At 43.0% G+C, this 20,965-nt stretch overlaps 1 protein-coding gene across 3 annotated transcripts in view; it reads right to left on the bottom strand.

The window, feature by feature from the left end:
* GPD2 (glycerol-3-phosphate dehydrogenase 2) overlaps positions 1-20,965 on the bottom strand; it is a 164,386-nt gene that overhangs the window by 113,091 nt on the left and 30,330 nt on the right. For all 3 annotated transcript variants that reach the window (XM_066576005.1, XM_066576006.1, XM_066576007.1), the window contains exons 3-4: positions 12,554-12,725; positions 11,733-11,857 (exon numbers count right to left, since the gene is read on the bottom strand). In XM_066576005.1, the coding sequence (XP_066432102.1) occupies positions 11,733-11,857; positions 12,554-12,725 (297 nt within the window). The remainder of the gene's footprint in view (positions 1-11,732; positions 11,858-12,553; positions 12,726-20,965) is intronic.

Consider the following 20,965-nt stretch of genomic DNA (forward strand, 5'->3'; position numbering starts at 1 on the left):
CAGTGATACGTAGGAGCTGCAGAAGACAAACTGTGCAAACATTTTTAAAGAAACCCTACCACAAAAATAATTGTTAGCAAAATATCCATGAATTTAACTGCCCCCCTTCTTAGCTTAAAAGCTGTTCATAGCCTTTAGGCCTCGTGCCCATGGCCGCGACGGACTCCGCCAGCGGAATATTGCACACCACAGAGCCCCCCCAAACCCTCCTACTTACCGCTCCCGATCCGGCGTACGCGTCCCGCATGGAGTACCGGCGCACGTGCGCAGTACAGTGCATGATGCGCCGGCAGTGTTAGAGGACACGGCTGGCGGTGGGTGGGGCGCATATTTATGCGATACTTCCGCTGTGCTACAGTGAAAGTATAGTGTGACGGCCGGCTTCCTTTGACTACAATGGAAGCTGGCCAAGCGTATTCCCGTGGCATTTAGAACCTGCCGCATTTTCTTTCATGCTGCAGAATTCCACGGTGGAATTCCACACCGTCAACATTGAGCTATTAAATTCAATAGAACCTAATAGCTGCAGGGCAACACCACGGATTTCCGCCACGTAAAACGCGGCAGAAATCCGGCCGTGGGCATAAGCCCTTAAAGGGGTTGTCCCGCGATGACAAGTTAAGTTAAACACTTCTGTATGGCCATATACATGCACTTTGTAATATACATCGTGCATGAAATATGTGCCATACAGAAGTTATTCACTTACCTTCCCTGCGCTGGCGTCCCCGTCTCCATGGTGCCGTCTAATTTCAGTGTCTAATCGCCCGATTAGACGCGCTTGCGCAGAAGGGTCTTCTCCCTTCTGGTTGGTCTGGGCACGAGCGGCGTTCTGGCTCCTCCACCTTCTACGCATCATCATGTAGCTCCGCCCCATCACGTGTGCCGATTCCAGCCAATCAGGAGGCTGGAATCGGCAATGGACCGCACAGAGCCCACTGTGCACCATGGGAGAAGACCCGCGGTGCATCGTGGGTGAAGATCCCGGCGGCCATCTTGGAGGAAAAGAAGGAAGAAGTTGCAGAGAGGGGATTCGGGTAAGTAAAAATTTTTTTTTATTTCAACACATCCCTTGGGTTTGTCCTCCGCTGAACGGGGGGACTATGCAAAAAAAAAAAAAACCCGTTTTGGCGCGGGACAACCCCTTTGAGGGGGAACATGACAAAACAGACATCACTTGCATGACTTAAAATGGGTGTGAACTGGATCCAAGAGTGACACAAGAAAAGGTCTTAATGCAGCAATAACTATTAAATTAGGACTAGAGATGAGCGAGCACCAAAATGCTCGAGTGCTCGTTACTCGAGTCGAACTTCCCGCGATGCTCGAGGGTTCGTTTCGAGTAACGAACCCCAATAAAGTCAATGGGCGACTCGAGCATTTTTGTATTTCGCCGATGCTCGCTAAGGTTTTTATTTGTGAAAATCTGGGAAATTCACGAAAAAGATGGGAACGACACAGCAACGGATAGGGCAGGCGAGGGGCTACATGTTGGGCTGCATCTCAAGTTCCCAGGCCCCACTATTAAGCCACAATAGCGGCAAGAGTGCCCCCCCCCCCCGCCGCACTGTCAGCATAAAGATCGTTCTCCTCTGCCACAGCCATAACAGCTGAGGCAGAGAAGAATGATGTTAGCCCATTGAATTCAATGGAGTCGGCAATACAGCCGGCTCCATTGAAAGCAATGGGCTGCCGGCGAGCGCTGGATGAATTTTCGGGAAGGGCTTAAAAATATAAGCCCTTACTTGAAAATCATCCTAAAATGTGTAAAAAAAAAAAATGTATACTCACCTTTCCGCTGAAGCCGGAGTCCAGCCGCGTCTGGCCGGCAGTTCTCCTGAACTGCTCTGAGTAGTATTCAGCAGCCGGGGATTTAAAATCCCCGCCTGCTGAATGAGCTGCCTCTGATTGGTCACAGCCTCACCAATCAGAAGCAGCTCTCACTCACACCCATTCATGAATTCATGAATGGGTGCGTGAGTGCTGCCTCTGATTGACAGCTGAGAGCTGCCCCTGATTGGTCCCTGCGCTGAGCCAATCAGAGGCAGCACTCACCCATTCATGAATTCATGAATGGGTGTGAGTGAGAGCTGCCTCTGATTGGCTGAGCACCTCAGCCAATCACATTCAGCTCTTTCAGCAGGCGGGGATTTTAAATCCCCGGCTGGTGATAGATCAGCAGTTCAGCACCACAGTGCAGGGGACAGCAGGAGAAGACGCAGCTGTGCCCCGGCAGCTGAAGGGAGGTGAGTATCTATTTTTTTGTTTTTTAAAATCACTTTTAATTCATTTCCAGGGAATGGCTTATATGTAAAACCCTTCCCTGAAAAAGAATTCAGGTGTGCCAGCAGACCATTGTCTTCAATGGAGCCGCCGGCAGCAGCAGCAGTGGCTCCTTTGAAGAGAATGCCTGCATTTTTATTCTTTTTTACACTAAAATCTTTCTTTTTCAGGGAAGGGCTTATATGTAAAGTCCTTCTCTGAAAAGGAATGCAGGGAGCCAGCAGGCCATTGTTTTGAATGGAGCCGGCTGTATTGCCGGCTCCATTGAATTCAATGGTCAGTGCTCGTTTAATCGAGACGAGTACCGCGTGGTGCTCGTCTCGAGTAACGAGCATCTCGAGCACCCTAATACTCGAACGAGCATCAAGCTCGGACGAGTATGCTCGCTCATCTCTAATTAAGATCCTTCATTTTAGATATACAAAGTATGTTTACTGATCCTCGGAAAGAAGCGAGGCAGCAGCGACTCCTTCCCTGATTATTTTTGTACAAATTGACAAGTAGTCCTATAAGGGCTTGTCTTATGCAGGTTGAATTGTATTTTGCATAAAACCCTTCAGATGTACAAATAATGTATTAAAAAACTTTTATTAATGTTTTTTGAGTGGAATAGGAAATTTTTAAAAAGATGTTGATTCTACATTTTTGGCGTTTTGCGTTTTTACGCCATTCGTTGTGTGGTATTCTACTTACCAGGATGACTGTGATACTAAATTTACATCGTTTTTTTTCAGGCTTTACTACTTTTCCACATTAAAAACATGTTTTTCAAAAAATTTGTGTTGTCATATTCTAAGAGCCATAATTTTTTAAATTTTCTATCAACAGATGTGGGAAGGCTGGTTTCTGGCAATTAAGAACGTATGCTTTTCTTAATCTAGAAGAGTAAATTAATATTTAATTGCGAGGAAAAACCCTTTAAGACAACTCCGTCTCTAAAGATAGCCACCCCAGTGAATAAGTCAGACTTCTGGAACGCGCAGTGATCTGCTGTAGTATTACCAAAGTGAGAACAGCTGCTTGTAAGTAGTTCTTCATTGTCCCTTATACAAAAAGGGGTCCGAAGCAGGGACACGGTCTATGCCCTTATGAGACATATGGAAAGATGTTACCTTTATGGTATAACCTATTTAACTTCTTAAGGTACAGACTGTTTTGTACCTTAAGGAGCAGACAGTTTTTAGGGATTTTACCCATGTGGTGGTTTAACTGTTCTATTTATTTTCCTTCAGCTACCAAAATATTTTTTTTTACCATCTACACTACCGTTCAAAAGTTTGGGGTCACCCAAACAATTTTGTGTTTTCCATGAAAAGTCACACTTATTCACCACCATGCGTTGTGAAATGAATAGAAAATAGAGTCAAGACATTGACAAGGTTAGAAATAATGATTTGTATTTGAAATAACATTGTTTTTACATCAAACTTTGCTTTCGTCAAAGAATCCTCCTTTTGCAGCAATTACAGCATTGCACACCTTTGACATTCTAGCTGTTAATTTGTTGAGGTAAGCTTGTGAAATTGCACCCCACGCTTCTAGAAGCATCTCCCACAAGTTGGATTGGTTGGATGGGCACTTCTGGCGTACCATACGGTCAAGCTGCTCCCACAACAGCTCAATGGGGTTCAGATCTGGTGACTGCGCTGGCCACTCCATTACCGATAGAATACCAGCTGCCTGCTTCTGCTGTAAATAGTTCTTGCACAATTTGGAGGTGTGTTTAGGGTCATTGTCCTGTTGTAGGATGAAATTGGTTCCAATCAAGCGCTGTCCACTGGGTATGGCATGGCGTTGCAAAATGGAGTGATAGCCTTCCTTATTCAGAATCCCTTTTACCCTGTACAAATCTCCCACCTTACCAGCACCAAAGCAACCCCAGACCATCACATTACCTCCACCATGCTTAACAGATGGCGTCAGGCATTCTTCCAGCATCTTTTCATTTGTTCTGCGTCTCACAAACGTTCTTCTTTGTGATCCAAACACCTCAAACTTGGATTCATCCGTCCACAACACTTTTTTCCAGTCTTCCTCTGTCCAATGTCTGTGTTCTTTTGCCCATCTTAATCTTTTTCTTTTATTGGCCAGTCTCAGATATGGCTTTTTCTTTGCCACTCTGCCCTGAAGCCCAAAATCCCGCAGCCGCCTCTTCACTGTAGATGTTGACACTGGTGTTTTGCGGGTACTATTTAATGAAGATGCCAGTTGGGTACCTGTGAGGCGTCTGTTTCTCAAACTAGAGACTCTAATGTGCTTATCTTCTTGCTTAGTTGTGCAACGCGGCCTCCCACTTCTTTTTCTACTCTGGTTAGAGCCTGTTTGAGCTGTGCTCTGAAGGGAGTAGTACACACCGTTGTAGGAAATCTTCAATTTCTTAGCAATTTCTCGCATGGAATAGCCTTCATTTCTAAGAACAAGAATAGACTGTCGAGTTTCAGATGAAAGTTCTCTTTTTCTGGCCATTTTGAGCGTTTAATTGACCCCACAAATGTGATGCTCCAGAAACTCAATCTGCTCACAGGAAGGTCAGTTTTGTAGCTTCTGTAACGAGCTAGACTGTTTTCAGATGTGTGAACATGATTGCACAAGGGTTTTCTAATCATCAATTAGCCTTCTGAGCCAATGAGCAAACACATTGTACCATTAGAACACTGGAGTGATAGTTGCTGGAAATGGGCCTCTATACACCTTTGTAGATATTGCACAAAAAACCAGACATTTGCAGCTAGTAGTCATTTACCACATTAGCAATGTATAGAGTGCATTTGTTTAAAGTTAGGACTAGTTTAAAGTTATCTTCATTGAAAAGTACAGTGCTTTTCCTTCAAAAATAAGGACATTTCAATGTGACCCCAAACTTTTGAACGGTAGTGTATGTCCCCCATGACGTCATATAAGACCCCCGGGGGTCATTCACGTGTTTTTGGGGTTTTTGTATTACACACTTGACTGCCGGCTTGCATAGTGGAAGAAACACTTCCACTTTCACTTTTTAGTACATAGTTCTCAGTGAGCACTATGTACTGGGGAAAGGAGAAGGTCCTGCTCCATATTTTTACTATTGGCCGAGATTAAAGCCCAGGACTAAGTGCCGTATATTTACCGCACTTGGTCCTTAAGGGGTTAAGGGAGTTGCCCAATCCAATGACTTTTTTTTCTTTATACAAGTAGCTTACAATGCTAGAAAATAGAAGTAGTATTCAGCTTACAGATTTCCTGCTGCTCTCATGCTGTCGCTTTCCGGGCCCCCACCGGTCTCTTTCCACTCTGCTTTAGCAGTGACATGTCAACACAACACATGATCACTGCAGCCAATCACTGGCTTTAGTTGCGACATGTACTACCACCATGGTCACCACTACCATCCATAATTGACAGCATTGGCCATATATCATGTCACCACCAATGACATGGCATTGGCTGCAGCGGTCACAAATTCTGTTGACATGTTATGATGGAAGCTGGGTCAACAAAGACTGGGAAGAGCTGGAAAGCATCGGCATGAATGTATCAGGAGATACTAAATATTTATAGCCTTTTAAGCTGTTAGTAAAAACAATCATGGGGCTGGGCAACGTCTTTAAATGGGTTGTGGCAGTGTCACACAGCCATGTTGAGAATGCGGGGCCTAGGTTGATCAGCTGATTGCTCCATTCCTGCTCTTGGCATCCCTGGTAATTTGCTCAGGAAAAGCCACAGCCTGTCCCACATTTCTCCAGCAGAGACCTCTGTAGGGTAAATGTATTACAGGATTACATGAACGGCTGTCCAGTAATATCAAAGTGGCACAAGGTCCACCAGAACAGAACCAAGAACTCTTTCTGAGTGGCTTTCTGTTCTGAGTCACAGAGGGAGGGGAGGGGTATGATTAGGTGACCCCACTCTATGATGTCCATATGTCCCTACTATGGTATATGAGCAGGATGTTGCACTCTTAGCACAACCCCTTTAAGGTTCACACGGCACCTTTTTCCATATTCAGGTGCATGTGAAATGATCAAGAACCCATTAAGTAGTGAAGAAAAAAGCAAATATACAAAATAAAACTAAATATGAAACACATTCCCTGTTGACAGAGCTTCTAGTTACAAAATCTGTGATTCCTAGAATACAAATAACAGGCCTAGGAGGAATTACTGAGTTTCTTTATGTTGGCTGTCATTAGCTAAGAGGGGTGGGGGTGGGGGGTTAATAGTTAACAATTTGCTTTCTTTCCCCTCATCCATGTCGTTTTTCCCTCCGCTCATTTGCTACATAACTAGCCCGATATACAGTCCTGTGAATCGGAGTGTGTTATCTTGCCCATCAGCAATGCTAGAGAAAAAAACATTACTATCCAAGTTAAATTGATTCATAAAACACAGAGCCTTTGGCGGACTTGTAGATGTAGTAAATGAACCAATGAATACCATCAGGGACAATAAGGCTGTCAGTGCACCTGTCAATAATATAATTAGCCACAACTTAATAAAGATTTAAGACTTGAAGGCCCTCGTTCAATTTGTTACTCGGCTCCCCAGGATGGAGAATCTTCCAGTTGTATTTCAGTTGTGAAGAAGATATTACATAGAGATGAGATATAAACCTTCGGTAGTTAGAGGATCACTTGGTTTACGCCTGTTTACTGTTAATGTTAAAAGGATTATCAGATTTCAGTGTTTTAAAGTTAATCTCTATTTTTTACCCTTAAGTAATTTTTAAGCCCAAAACTTTGTGCAAATTAATTTCTTAAAGAGCTTTTCCAGGCTAAAATTATTGATGACTCAACCTTAGGATAGGTTATCAATGGCAGAATTATAAGAGGAGTTAGCTTGTATTATTGACATAGTCTATCCATGTTTTGACAGTGATGTACCTCTAGTCCCCGTTTCCCAACCAGTGATCTCCTCAAAGTGATATATTTGGGAGACTCTGCCTCTCTACTCAGAGAGGTCTGGTGGATCAGCAGCTCGCCACATCAAAGGGATCATAAGCTTTTCCACTATAATTAGAAACGTTGGGAGGTTCGTGTGTGAAGGGTTGAAATGGAGGGTTTCCAAAGGAGATCCACTTTGGGGAACAAATTGAGTGCAATTGAGCATATTTTATTGAGCTAATCAGGAAGGCTTAATTACTGGGCAGTCCCACCAAATATGAATAAGGTAACTGTGTAGATTAAACACCTCTAACCACAATCTGAGGGCCAGAAGTTTAATTTAAATAAACCATCTAGGGTTATATATCATCTTGAAGGCAGTTTGTAAGTTTTCCTGAATACGGATACACCTAGCGAATGAGAGTCAGTTGTTAAGAGTTTGCTTATGTCCTCCTTAGAAAATGTAATTTTCAACTCTTTTCCAATGTCTTAGAAACCAAGGTTTGTTAGAAGAATAGTCTAGCAGTAGCCCATTATCTAGTCATGTTAAGATTTTCTGTAGGGGTTAAGTAATTTTCAAACCACATTGGGTCTCAAAAGTTATTGTGGAACAAGTCTTAAAATCTGGCAAACAATCTAAAAATATCCAATGTCTCCACAAAGTTGGGTGGAGACTTTGGAAGGAGAGTTTTAACTTGATCTAGGTCGGTAATTCTAATTCTTCTAGAATGTCATATACTGTCAGGGTGTTTAGTTTACCCCATACACAAGATGTTTTTAAAGGCTTATTAATAAATATGGAAATAATTAGGGATGCAGGAAGCATAGGTGGCAATTTGTGTGCTTTAGAACCGCTATGGCAAGTCTCCTGCATAATCGTGCCTTTTGCAGTAGTGTGCCTTTAAGGATACAGCGCATTATCATCAATTTTGATTTGCTACATTTCAACAGCTGCAACTTTTTTTTAACTTTTCTGCCAATATAGCTGCTTATTCTTTTTTTGTTTGTTTGTTTGTTTTTCTAACAGTAATTCTGCTATTTTTTTAAGTTTTTGTTTATATTTTCTTAGCATTCATCATTCTATATAAACAACACGTCAACTTTATTCTTTGGGTCGGTACAATTAAGACAAATTTATATATTTTTCTTTTAAAGAATAACTGCATTTTAAAAAAAACTTTTGACACGTTAAAAGGCAAGGTGCCAAAAGTTAGATCAGTGGGGATCCAGGTGATGAGACCCCCGCTGATCTCAAAGGGTTGCAGCACTCAACCGAGTTCTGTGCCACATAGGCTGTCATCGTTGCTTGTCAGCTCCGCTTGAATGTGGAAGATGGATGCATAGGTGTCTATAGAAGTCTATGAGTCCATCTTTAGCTGCCAAGAGGAGCCAGCATGCAACAATGACAGCCAAAGAGGCACAAAATATCGGGTGAGTGGTGCAGTCCTTTCAGTTGAGCGATCAGCAGGGGTCTCAGAGAGAGATCGTAGTCATCATCCTGAGACGGGCTTTCTACTAGGCATAATTACGTGTGGTTTACTAATCGTATTTACGGTAATTCACCTAGGTCAGCTTATTCACTCTGTATCATCGCATCTTAGTGTCATCTGGAGGAAATGGTTGTTGACGCATCAGATACGTCCTGGTGACGACCAGTGTTCACTATAAACTGAATGACCCCTGACATGGCTGCGACGCTGCATGGCAATGCTTCTATAATTCAACCACAAACTTGTGGTTATACAAACTTCTGAAGTATGAGCTGCGATACCAGACAGCCAATACACAAGAATGGTGCTTTTTATTGAAGAAAAGCAGACCTCTTCTTGCTAATTTCAGACAATTTCTCTTTAAGAAGCTAGTTGGGAGTCTAGAAAAATTGAGACGGGTTATTTTCAGCTTGTGAGATGTATTTTTGCCTCCTTTGCATCAGGCATGTGTGCGATAGCAGGCGGGATGAGGTGTTCTGTGGTAGTTTATAGAGAGCGCAATTGTTAAAGGGGTTGTCTGGGACTTCTAGCATGGATAACCTATCCTCGGGATAGGTCATCAATAGTTGATCAGGGAGGGTCCACTGCTCAGGATCCCTAGTGATCAGCTAATTGTCAGATCTGCTGTCAGTGTGGACAGCGCTGTCCACATTGTCAGCAGACCTAGCGATCAGCTGATCATCAGGGACTCCCTCTGTTCAACTATTGTTGACCTATCCTAAGAACCGATTATTGATGACCAATCCTAAGCGTTGATCAATTGTAAATGTTCCAGACAACTCCTTTAACCTAATCACGGTGGCTAAAGCTGACCACAGGCACAAGATGGTGGTTGAAAATTAAAGGGGATGTCTAGAATTATAAAGGGAGGTCTACCTTTTTTTCTAAAAACAGAACCACTCTTGGACATCGCCTGTAATTTGTATTGCAGCTCAGCTCCATGATCTTGAGCAGATCTAAGAGGGAAGGAGATAACTAATTCCAACACAAACGCAAAAATAATTGTTGCCTATTCCTACCAAAATTTCTGCAGATTTTCCCTGTGCGGCCAAAGGGCAATGGAATTCCCCGTTCTAGTGATCGGTGGTTGAATCTTCACTGAACTACAATTTATTTATCCAGTGGCTGGAATATACTTCACCATTTGATGTAAGAACAAGGTGCTTCGACTCTTAAGTCCAGTTTTAGTCAATGAAAAACAGATAGTTTCACTGAGAGTGTACATGTGTGTTTCAATCAGTTTTTGTGTTTTTAATGCACAAGAGTCATGCAAATGTCATCTGCTTTTCATGTGCGGCAAACCCCAACCCCAAAAAACAAAAGGTGGCTCAATAGATATAATTTAAAATTCCTACTGAAGTCAATGGGTGCGTGAAAAAAATGAAGCACACAAGCATATATTCTGTTTTTGTTTTTTTTTACTTGAATGGGTCATTCTGGTCTGAGAACTGCACCAGCATAGGAAATACTGCAATGTTTCTTCACAGGCCATTAGTGTGTGAAAAAAATGATGTATGTAAATACAAACTTTGGGGCTGATTTACTATTGAAAACACAACAATTTTCTGGTGCAAATTGTGCCAGAAAACTGTCCTACAGGCTTTACGCCACATTTACTATGTGTTTTAGACACTTTCAGACAGTTTTTCTGACTCATGTAAAAAAAATGGGCACGATCTAATTTATGCCAAAAATTGCACCAGATTGCAAGGAAAATTTTGCAGCACCTCTGCATCCAAAAAGCAGTCAAAATCTGCACGCTGTCTACTTTGAAACAGCCCTGCCCATTTCCGCCACATGTAAATATACCCCATCGATAATAGTGACACCCCACAGCAGCCCCCAGTAGCAATAGTGACACCCCACGGCGGCCCCCAGTAGAAATAGGGACACCCCACAACTGCCCCCCATTCCCCACCAGAGACCCACATACTTACCCCCTCCTCCTCGTGGAAGCGCCGCTTCTCCTCTGCCCGGTGCTCCCTCCAGCAACGCTGATCACAGGTGCACACTGACATCAGTGTGCTGCGTGACACCTCCTCCCCCTGCTCTCGCAGGACCAAGTGGGAGACGTCGGGGGAGGGGGGGGAGGATCCCAGCTGCACACTGACGTCACAGTGTGTGCCGGGATCAGCGCAGACAGCAGCGCTGCTGAGTGAATGCCGGCAGGGGAGCCGAGGCCCCTGCCGGTATTCGCGGTATTATTGTACCTTGGCACTACCGAAAGCTAGGGGTTTGACAGGAGCAACGCCCCTGTCACACGCCTAGCTCCCGATTGGCTGCCTTGAAATTGTAGGACACCCTTACTGTCCTGGCAGGACCTGCACGGGACCCAGCTCACCACCTAATCAGGTGCAGGGGGAGTCACCGCCCTGTCACTCTTGTCTCCACCAGTAGTTCCGGTGGAGACAAGATTTACTACAGAAGTGAGCAGCCGACGGTGACGCGTTCGCCACCACTGTTTAGAATTTAACAGATTTATCATTTAGCAGAGCTACGATGATAAATCTGGCACATTTTAAGACTGTCTAGTCTATGTCTGCACTGTCTAACTTTCAAACAGTATTAGTAAATAAGCCTCATTGACTTTAATGAGTCCGAGCTCTGTTGGTTTAAAGCTCGGACAGAACTCAGACATTAAAATTCCCCATGTGAGTAAGACCTAAGGATCAGAAGGGATCCTAACAGTTAAGATGCTTGCTGATCAGACTTTTTTTTACATACGTAATGAAAAGTTGGAAAACAAGTTTTAAGACTGTAGAATAAACTTATATTAGAGCAGGTGAGCATTATAATTCATACTTGTAAAGTTTTCTGTTTTTGATGTACTTTAAGTTCAAAGCAAACCAAATATGTATGAAATCAATCAGCACAAAAGAACAACATTTCTTTGCATATTTGCATTTTTAACACGCCTGGGGTCTCTTGTATGGTTTGTTTGGTCAAAGCGAAATGAAACATCATCTATAAATGTCAATGGCACAATGCTCCCAGTCACCTATTTATTACAGAGAATAGCAAATTATTAGATCCTGGGATCAATATCTTGTTAATGAGATATCTCACATACGTGACTGCACAACATCAACCATGAGCGTTACCTGCTCCACATCTAGCTTCATGATGGCTTTCTGGAGATACCGGACACCTCCATGGATGAGCTTGGTGCTTCTGCTGCTGGTCCCAGAGGAAAAGTCATCTCTTTCCACAAGAGCAGTTTTAAGACCTGTCATGGTTTTAGAAAAGGCCACAATTATTCAGTGATAGGTAATAAAGACATAGTCTGAACCTAGAGAATCTGCACTGTATTAGCGCTCCTCCTTATTAGACGTAGGTTCTCTAGATGGGATACCAACAGTTGAGTGACAACGCAAACCATCAAGTCCTTTGGCTTTTCTGTTGATCCGAAATGACAATTACGAGCATGCTTGGACATCCACTGGTTGGAAATAGTCATTTCACAATATCTGGAAAGTCAATGACTGGAGGCATCTGTCCTACAGCTTTGGATCTGCATCATATCTGGGTACGATGCAATGCACCCACGATATAGTCAGGTTACAAGAGTCCATGATATTATGATCAAGACAACCTCATATGCTGGTGCATCAAGATATCCTGTGGCACAATAACTTAACTGCCTACGAAGTAGATGGGATACCCTTTATGGGTGCATTTATAAAGTGGAGGTGATGATATTGCTTGGAATCAACATTTCACACAACTGCATGACTCAATTCCCCATGTAGTCCTACCTAAACTGACTAGGATAACCAATGCATACCGTTTCTGAACAGAGGAGTTACTCTTGATCATTTTCTCAAAAAGGGGATGCTTTACCAATGGTGTCTATGATATTTCCCTTTTAAAACCAAGTTATTATGCGCAGCAGATTCCATAAATACTCTTGCATATTTCATACCTCTAGTAACCGCATCCAAAGCACATCCACAGCCAGTGGCTCCTCCACCAATGACCAGTACGTCAAACTCCTTCATGTTTTCCAGGGAGAGAAGTTGAGCTTCCCTGGACGGTAGTTCATGCTGATTTGTCGTCTTGACCGGTTCAGCGGCTTGCACGTGGGTTATAATTGACTAGAAAATGCACAGAGAGTCCATTAACATGAAGAAATCCACTCACAAGAATTATAACTGTAGATTGGGGTTCAACCCTAGACTCTGCTAATGCATGTTTGGACATGGGTTCTTTAACTAAATAAACTTAAAGGTCTAGTCTAAGATTAAAAAAGACATAGCTGCTTTCTTCCATAAAACACTACCACACATGTCCATGGGATGCGTGTGGTGTTGCAGCTCAAAAATATTAAAGTGAATAAAGAGGAGCTGCAATACCACACATAACCTGTGGAGAGGTGTAGCGCTAATTTTGAAAGAAAGAAACCATTCTTCTATATCTCTACATTCTCTTTAAACTTAAAAGGGGTTTTCTACACAAATTGTATTGATGACCTATCCACGGGATAGGTCATCAGTAGTTGGTCAGCCGGAGTCCGCTGCTCGGGACCCTGGCTGATCAGTTGTTCGGGGGCCCACTGTTACTTGCAAAATAGAGTGTGCAGCAGATTAAGCTAACCCCTGCTTGGTGGCCAGAGATGGTGATTGCAGGAGCACTCCAATTAAAATCAATTAATGCTGTGCCTGCAATTACCAATGCTGGCCACTATGAAGCGGAAACAGAACAATCTGTTTCCGCTTCATACTTCCTATGTTTTGCCGGGTGCCCAAACTACTCATTGAGTGGAGGACCCAAGCCAATCAACTATTGATGACCTATCCTCAGGATGCGTCATCAAAACAAATTGCTCAGAAAACCCCTTTAATTCAAGACTCAGAATTCAGATGCGACTCATCTTTTATGCTAATCAGGATACTATATATGCATGAGCCGGTCACCAGCTGGTATCTGTATATTTAGAGATGTAAAATGTATTAAAGGAATTGTCCAGGTGTAAACTATAAATGGTCTATTCACAGGATAGATCATCAATAGAAGATCAGCAGGGGTCTGCCATACAGGACCCCCTTTGATGAGCAGTTTTACACTCATGCACTAAGCTAATTTCTGCAGGAAGCAGATAGCTCCATTCCCACTGTAGTGGCCAGGCTTGGTATTACAGGCTAAGTTACCACTGAAGTGAATGTGAACTTTGCCTGTAATATCAACCCTGACCACTGCATTGAGAACATCTGCTTCCCGCTGAAATTAACTCAGTGCACAAAGCCCATTGACTCAGCCAGGATGCCGGCCAGCAGACTCTCGGTTTAAGATGGGTAGGGAATAAAGTGGGATGATTCAGTGTTACCCTAAAAGAAACCTTTTATTTGCATTCTCTATTGTGCACCATTAAGTTTGATGATATATGAATATACTGTAACATGACTTTGCATGGTCTGATGATTTGGGCAAGAACTATCACCTATACAGCTGTTTCTGCAATCATCAGCCCAAGTGAATATATACATGATGAGCCGACGAACAAGCGAATGCTTATTCGTTGTGTAGGCATAAAAATGCTTGCTCATCAGTAACACTTCTCCCCATGGAAATAGTGAGATGTGCTGCCGATGAATTAATTCTATCTGGGGAAAAATGATTATAGAAACGATAGTTTGCCACCGTATTGGCAATTATCTGCCCATGTACACGTTATTAGGGAGCACCAACCGACATGCTCATTGTCGCTCTGCCTTCATCACACGGCCAAATTTTCGCCTCGTGTGAAACTACCCTTAGAGATGCAACAAAGGTTAAGACAACAACTGATGGGGGAATTTTTTGGGAGTAGCGTATTTAGACTTGGTTCACACCACATTTTTGCCATACCATTAAGGCATACATTTTTTACTTGATCTGTCTCGTTAACCACTTGGACCAAGAGAGGGCAGAGGTGCTGCTACTTCTATTTCATTCACAACAATGCTTCCCGGAAAGCACACCTCCATATATACGGAAACTGATGGAGAATGGTAAACTTTTTTTTTTTTTGTCGTATTCATACGTAAAAAACCCTGGATGAAATCGGAGGCAGATTTCTAGTAGAGGCCTCATGCATCTCTACGGAAGCCCTATTACAGCTCCTTTCTAAAAAAATAGACCCTTAAAATGTCCATGTGCCCGAGCCCTTACGCCTCTTTCACACAACAGAAGGCCTCGTTGACACAAGCGTGGTTTAGGCGCGTGAAAAGATCATGGCTATACAGCATTAAAAATCGCGTGAACAAGTGATTTCCATCTATTAAAGGGGTTGTCCCGCGGCAGCAAGTGGGTCTATACACTTCTGTATGGCCATAATAATGCACTTTGTAATGTACATTGTGCATTAATTATGAGCCATACAGAAGTTATAAAAAGTTTTTCACTTACCTGCTCCGTTGCTGGCGTCCTCGTCTCCATGGTTTCCGTCTAATTTTCGCCGTCTAATGGCCAAATTAGACGCGCTTGCGCAGTCCGGGTCTTCTTATCTTCTCAATGGGGCTCCGTGTAGCTCCGTGTAGCTCCGCCCCGTCACGTGCCGATTCCAGCCAATCAGGAGGCTGGAATCGGCAATGGACCGCACAGAAGAGCTGCGGTCCACGGAGGGAGAAGACCCCGGCAGCCATCTTCAACCGGTAAGTAAGAAGTCACCGGAGCGCGGGGATTCAGGTAAGCGCTGTGCTGTTTTTTTTTAAAGTCCCTGCATCGGGGTTGTCTCGCGCCGAACGGGGGGGGGTTGAAAAAAAAAAAACCCCCGTTTCGGCGCGGGACAACCCCTTTAGATCTTGAGCCTAATTAGCTGTGAAATTGCCCATTCACACGATCAGGTGGTGCGTGGTATGAGTTTTCCAGCTCCCATAGGGATCTATGGAAACTCCCGCAGATCACACACCAAAGATAGCTCAGGCCCTATCTTTTCTTGCACCACGGACCTTAGATACGGGCACTGCACACGCATGTCCCATCCTTGTAAGGTGTGAGATTTTTGCACGTCTAAGATTCCTTCATCTTAACGTTTCCATAGGAAACCATTGGTTCTAATAGACACGATCTTTTCACGCACCTATACTGCGCTAAAACCACGCTCGTGTGAACGAGCCCTAAAGCATCCAGAATACCCAGACCTATCACTATTCTACTAAACTGGGATAAGATCGCCACAGCGCGCTATGATGATCTAACTTCAGTTCAATAAGGAGTCATGCATAATTTGGGTAAGTGGGTAATTTGTACATTAACAATTATAAAAATTATTTTTTTTTTCCATAAAAATGCATTTTCTAGTTAATTTTTTATTACTTTTTTTTTTAGGTCTTTAATTTTTTTTTTGTTTGTTTTTACATAGCAGACACAATTTCATTTAATGAATTCGCCCGTTACAAGTCAAAAGACTAAATCTACAAAAGTGAACTTATGAAAGCAAATGTTTGATAAACCTACATTAAAGATTTCCTAATCTCAGGGAAACATTTTATTCATTTTGCATGCAACCCTCATTTTAAATGATTAGATCAATTTTCCCCGAGCTCGGGCCCCATTAGAATTGCAAATTTTTCCCAGCCTTCCTAGACATTTGCAACTTATGGTGTAACAGCAAACAAGATCTAATAATTAGTGTCTATTTCTGAAAGAAGTGCATATTTAAAGACTACAGGCAATTAACAGCCAGGTTGTCCTGTAATCACTACCAGTATTAATTTGAGTGTAGTGCTGAATTTCATGCAAATGACTCTCTTAAACACCAACTGCTTTCATTCTCGGTGCCGCGGTGAGATCCCGCTAATGGAAGAGTTAATATATGGAGCTATTTTATTGAAATTTATTTATTAGCATTGAGGCGGTACCTACTTTATTCAAGAACTCGGTTTTATTCATTGCGGTTTAATATGGAAATTATTTTCTCGTCGTAAAATTAGTTCAGTCTAAACACCCGGATAAAAGAGCGCAGTGTAAATCACGCTTAATCTAAAATATTAAATACAATTAACATTACTCATGGTGTATTGTAAGCAAAAAGGAAGGCGATGCTGTAAGAGTCAGGAGCAGACAAAATGTTGAGCAACTATTGTTACCAGCATGTCCTGTTAGTAGGGGTTCTCAAAGAGGCATGAAGACCTAGCTCAAGTGGAAAGCCATAGGCTTCCTTCTATGGTAGAATGGCATTGATGTGCTATTACTCTACTATGTGTGTCACGGCAGAGAATATGGATCTGCTGCGCCTCAGAACTAATTAAACTTGGCGCTAAATCCAAGGGAAGTACATGAAGTTCTCCAGTTTTCACCCCACCAATCGGTATATGGTCTTCACTGCAATGACCTCCAGATTGTTACCCAAGCAATAGTCTCAGTTAAGAGTCAGCTGATGCACTTAGTCAGGTTCCCCGTAATGCGGTATCGGAGGGTGTAGACAGGGAAGTAGTCATAGAGCAGAGTTGTAGTTAGGGCAAGTGGAATACTTACACAACATAGATCAGGCCAAGGGTCAGAGCAGGCAAGGAAAGTGTAGTCAAGTAATGAGCTAAGGTCAGGATCGGAGAAGTCAGGAAAGCTTTGTGGTTCAGGCATAGATCAAATGCCAGAAGATTAGACCGAAACGCACTTGCAAATGTACATAGTATAGAGACTAACTGTTCAGGCACCTGCTGATACCCCAGGACGTATCAGGATTGGTTGGAGACTGAAAAGCTGGGTGCTCTCACACTGGCCCTTTAAGAGGCAGACTGGGAGTACATGGGCACTCTATGGGGAGCATGAAACTGATAGGAAATTTGGCATCTGCCACAGACAACACAGGGGACACGGTGCTGGCTACTCCTGATGGAGGTGGAGGACACTGGCAGCTATGACCAGCAACTATAACAATGTGCCTTATACTTTATCAAAAACGATGAGAAATTTAGTAGATTAAAGTCCTAATGACCTTTAAAAAGGCGTATAGAAGACAGTCAAATCCTCTATCAGTTATTATATGTCCACAATCTTCAATGTCTTCAATGCTAAACTTTCCTGATGCCTTGTCCATTTAGAAAGCACATGCCTCCAGGCGTCGGTGCAGACAACATGTTGGTGTCGCTCGGCATCAGAACATTGTCTGTGGCACTGCCTATGAGGAGAGGAAAGCACAGGAATGGCAAGAAGTGTGTGGGACATCCAAGAAAATTGGCCTTTATGCCAGCAGCTGGGAGATCTCCCCTTTTTCCAGGAATCTCCTAGACATTGGAAGAAAGTTGTCAAGTATAATGTTTTTCCTTTTTTTTTTCCTTTTTGTCCATGCTATTTAATTTTGTTTTTCAATTATAATAGAACTTCCTGCAATTGCAGCTAAAGCTAGGTTCACGCTGTGCTAGGGTGTACACTCAGCCTTTCCGTATCAGGTCTCCAGCTGAATCATCAAAAATAGTATTAAGACCAAACCCTAAACATAATTATTGACCTTTATTACTCAGAAGAACACCAAAAATGCTAACTTTGGTCTAGATTCTTAGATTGTTCCTATTCATTTCCATTACTTTACATTGAAATGACCCTTAGCTTTAAGGACGGAATTCTGTACCAAGACCAAAGTAAGAGAGGGGTATGCAAACCTGCATTTTTCTTCTTTGCCTTCCCTCTGAGAAGCCGGTTCCACGTCCCATTGACAGCCATCTAAAATAGCCGATGCAATCTTCAGACTACCTAATCCCCACAGTGTAATGACAATGTTAGACTACCAATGCACTGTACCTGTCCTCTGATTGGCTATAGCTGCTCAAATGACCAGTATGGACCAATTAGAGAACAGTGCAATGTGATTAGAAAATTGCTGCAGCCATCTTGGATGGCCGAAAACAGGGCGCAGAACTGATGGATCAGAGGCACAGCTGAGAAGAACAACTGACGATATTAGACCCCTTTTCCTACTGTATCAGGACTGAATTGTGTCCCAAAACCAGAGGGTTAGTTTAAGTCTTTCTAGGTGGAATTTAACATAGGGCCGTTAATCAGCAAACTTCACATAAAATAGAACATGACAACATCTGTTTTGAGAAGTTGGAATGACAAATCACTAGCAAAACGATCAATGTCCACCATAACCCCATGGAGCTATCTCATATTGAGTCAAGTATTCTTCAGAACACTATAAGAACTTCGGTACATGGGTTCCCTATTCCAGAGATCTTATGGAGCCAGAAGACACCAATATGCCCGATTTTCTGACTCTTCCATCGCTTGCTATACAGGCATATTATTATGGAGTTATGCTCCACCTCATCTGCCCTGAACCATCAATAGGATGGTACTACTTATACACCATTCAAGACAAGGGTTTGGTGACAATTTAGCAATGTAATTGCTCTGTGGAGGAGGAAAGGCAAATATAAGCTCCCCGAACCCCTATGTCTATAATGTCACGGCTAAGAAAATATAGGAATAGAGAGTGTGCAAAACTGAATTTTCAGCTTTACCCAGAGTGTCTCTTTAACGTAATTGTGCCTGATCCTATCTTCTTCACAGCAAATCATGACAGATTAAGTCACTTATACAGAGGGATTTTCATCGGCATTCTAAGATGTGACAACAAAACCGAGCATGCTTGAAAGGTTCTTTGAAGCTCTGCACAAGGACCTGATTTCAACCACATATGAAAACATAATTGCTAAGAATACATTCAGGAATAAGAAATAATTGAAGTGCTTCATTTTTTCTTATCCAGATTTAAGCACCTTGTAAAACTCAACAAAAGTCTTTTCACTGATGAACCAACATGCCAGATTAGCCAATTAGAACACCTAATTAAAAGAACTTAATCATCTTGCAATAGTAAAACCACTTATCGCAGCATTAGTCTGAGTAAATCCCAGTATGACTTTCCCTGCACAACTTCTGTCATTTGATTAAAACAAACTACTTCATTATAGCCCCTATTCTTGATATTATAATCCAAGTGGCACTTCCTGTGATGAAATAAGTGTATTTCCCTTCCTCACAATTATTTAGATCAATACAATTAACAATAAAGGAGAATACAATGCTGCATCAAAGGGCTCGCCCAATCAATAACGGGCAATTATAGAAACGTGCTCTGCCAGTTAATGCCGCTTACTTTCAAAGCCGACGCCGCAGATTTCTCTTTAATTAAAGGAACATCACACAAGGCGGAATAGCTCTGGTCTAAGAAGACAGCGGCATGTTTTTGCCTTTTGTGACACTCTGTAATACTAAAACCTTACTTAATAAGGAGCAATGCTTTTATTATATAGTTATTGCGCCCTATTTATTATAAATTGGACCCCAGAATTCTGGCATCAAAAAAAGAAAAAAAAAAAATCACAATTTTGGCATATGCACCAAAACTGAGTTTTTGGTCATTTACATGGCACTTTTTCAAAAAGAGGACAGGACTTAGCTTTAGGGAGTATGACCTTGTGCCACCCATCATATTTACTATAATCTACACCAGAAACTGGCATAGATTATAGCTAGAGATGAGCGAGCACCCAAATGCTCGGGTCCTCGTTATTCGGGTCGAGCTTTTTGTAAAATTCGAGAGCTCTATTCGAGTAATGAACCCCATTGACTTCAATGGGAGACTCGAGCATTTTTGTATGTGGGCCGCCGGGTCCTGAGCTTTTTTTTTTTGGTTCATTCTCTCTCTCTCTCTCCCCCTCTCCCTCTCCCCCTTCCCTTCCCCCTCTCCCTGTCCCCCTCCCCCTGTCCCCCTCCCCCTCTCTCAGCCAGCCAAAAAATGGGGAGGGACAAAAACTGACATGTCACAGCAGGGGGGGGGGGAACTGGGGCGGGGTCGAACAAGGCGTGATGCTCGCTTCAGTAGCGAGCACCATCGAGTATGCTAATGCTCGAATGAGCATCAAGCTCGGAAGAGTGCGTTCACTCAACTCTAATTATAGCAAGAACCTACACAAGTTCCTAGCGGCATAGGTTTTCATCTGACACACGGAGGTGCCACCAGGTGAATCAAACGTAGTAAGAGGCTTGTACCTCCTAATAGGAACCTGTCACCAGTTTTTTTTGGCTATACAAGCACCTTCAGAAGTAAAACAACAAAGTATTGCACATTTCCTAAATCACTTTGTGATACATCCTGGTGAAAGCATACCCTTAAGGCCTCAGTCACACGGGCGCATCGGCACCCGTACACCGGCGCCGATGCGCCCGTGTGACTGACACCAGCAGACGGACGTACCTGCAGACGGCCGTCTCTCTGCAGCGCTGGAGGAAAGAACATGTGACGGGCTTTATTGCCGGTCATGTGTTCTTTCCTCCAGCGCTGCAGAGAGACGGCCGTCTTTAGGTACGGCCGTCTCCTTCCTGCAGTCACATGGGCGCATCGGCGCCGCTG

This window comes from Eleutherodactylus coqui, chromosome 8 (genome assembly GCF_035609145.1).
Source record: "Eleutherodactylus coqui strain aEleCoq1 chromosome 8, aEleCoq1.hap1, whole genome shotgun sequence".
NCBI lineage: Eukaryota > Metazoa > Chordata > Amphibia > Anura > Eleutherodactylidae > Eleutherodactylus > Eleutherodactylus coqui.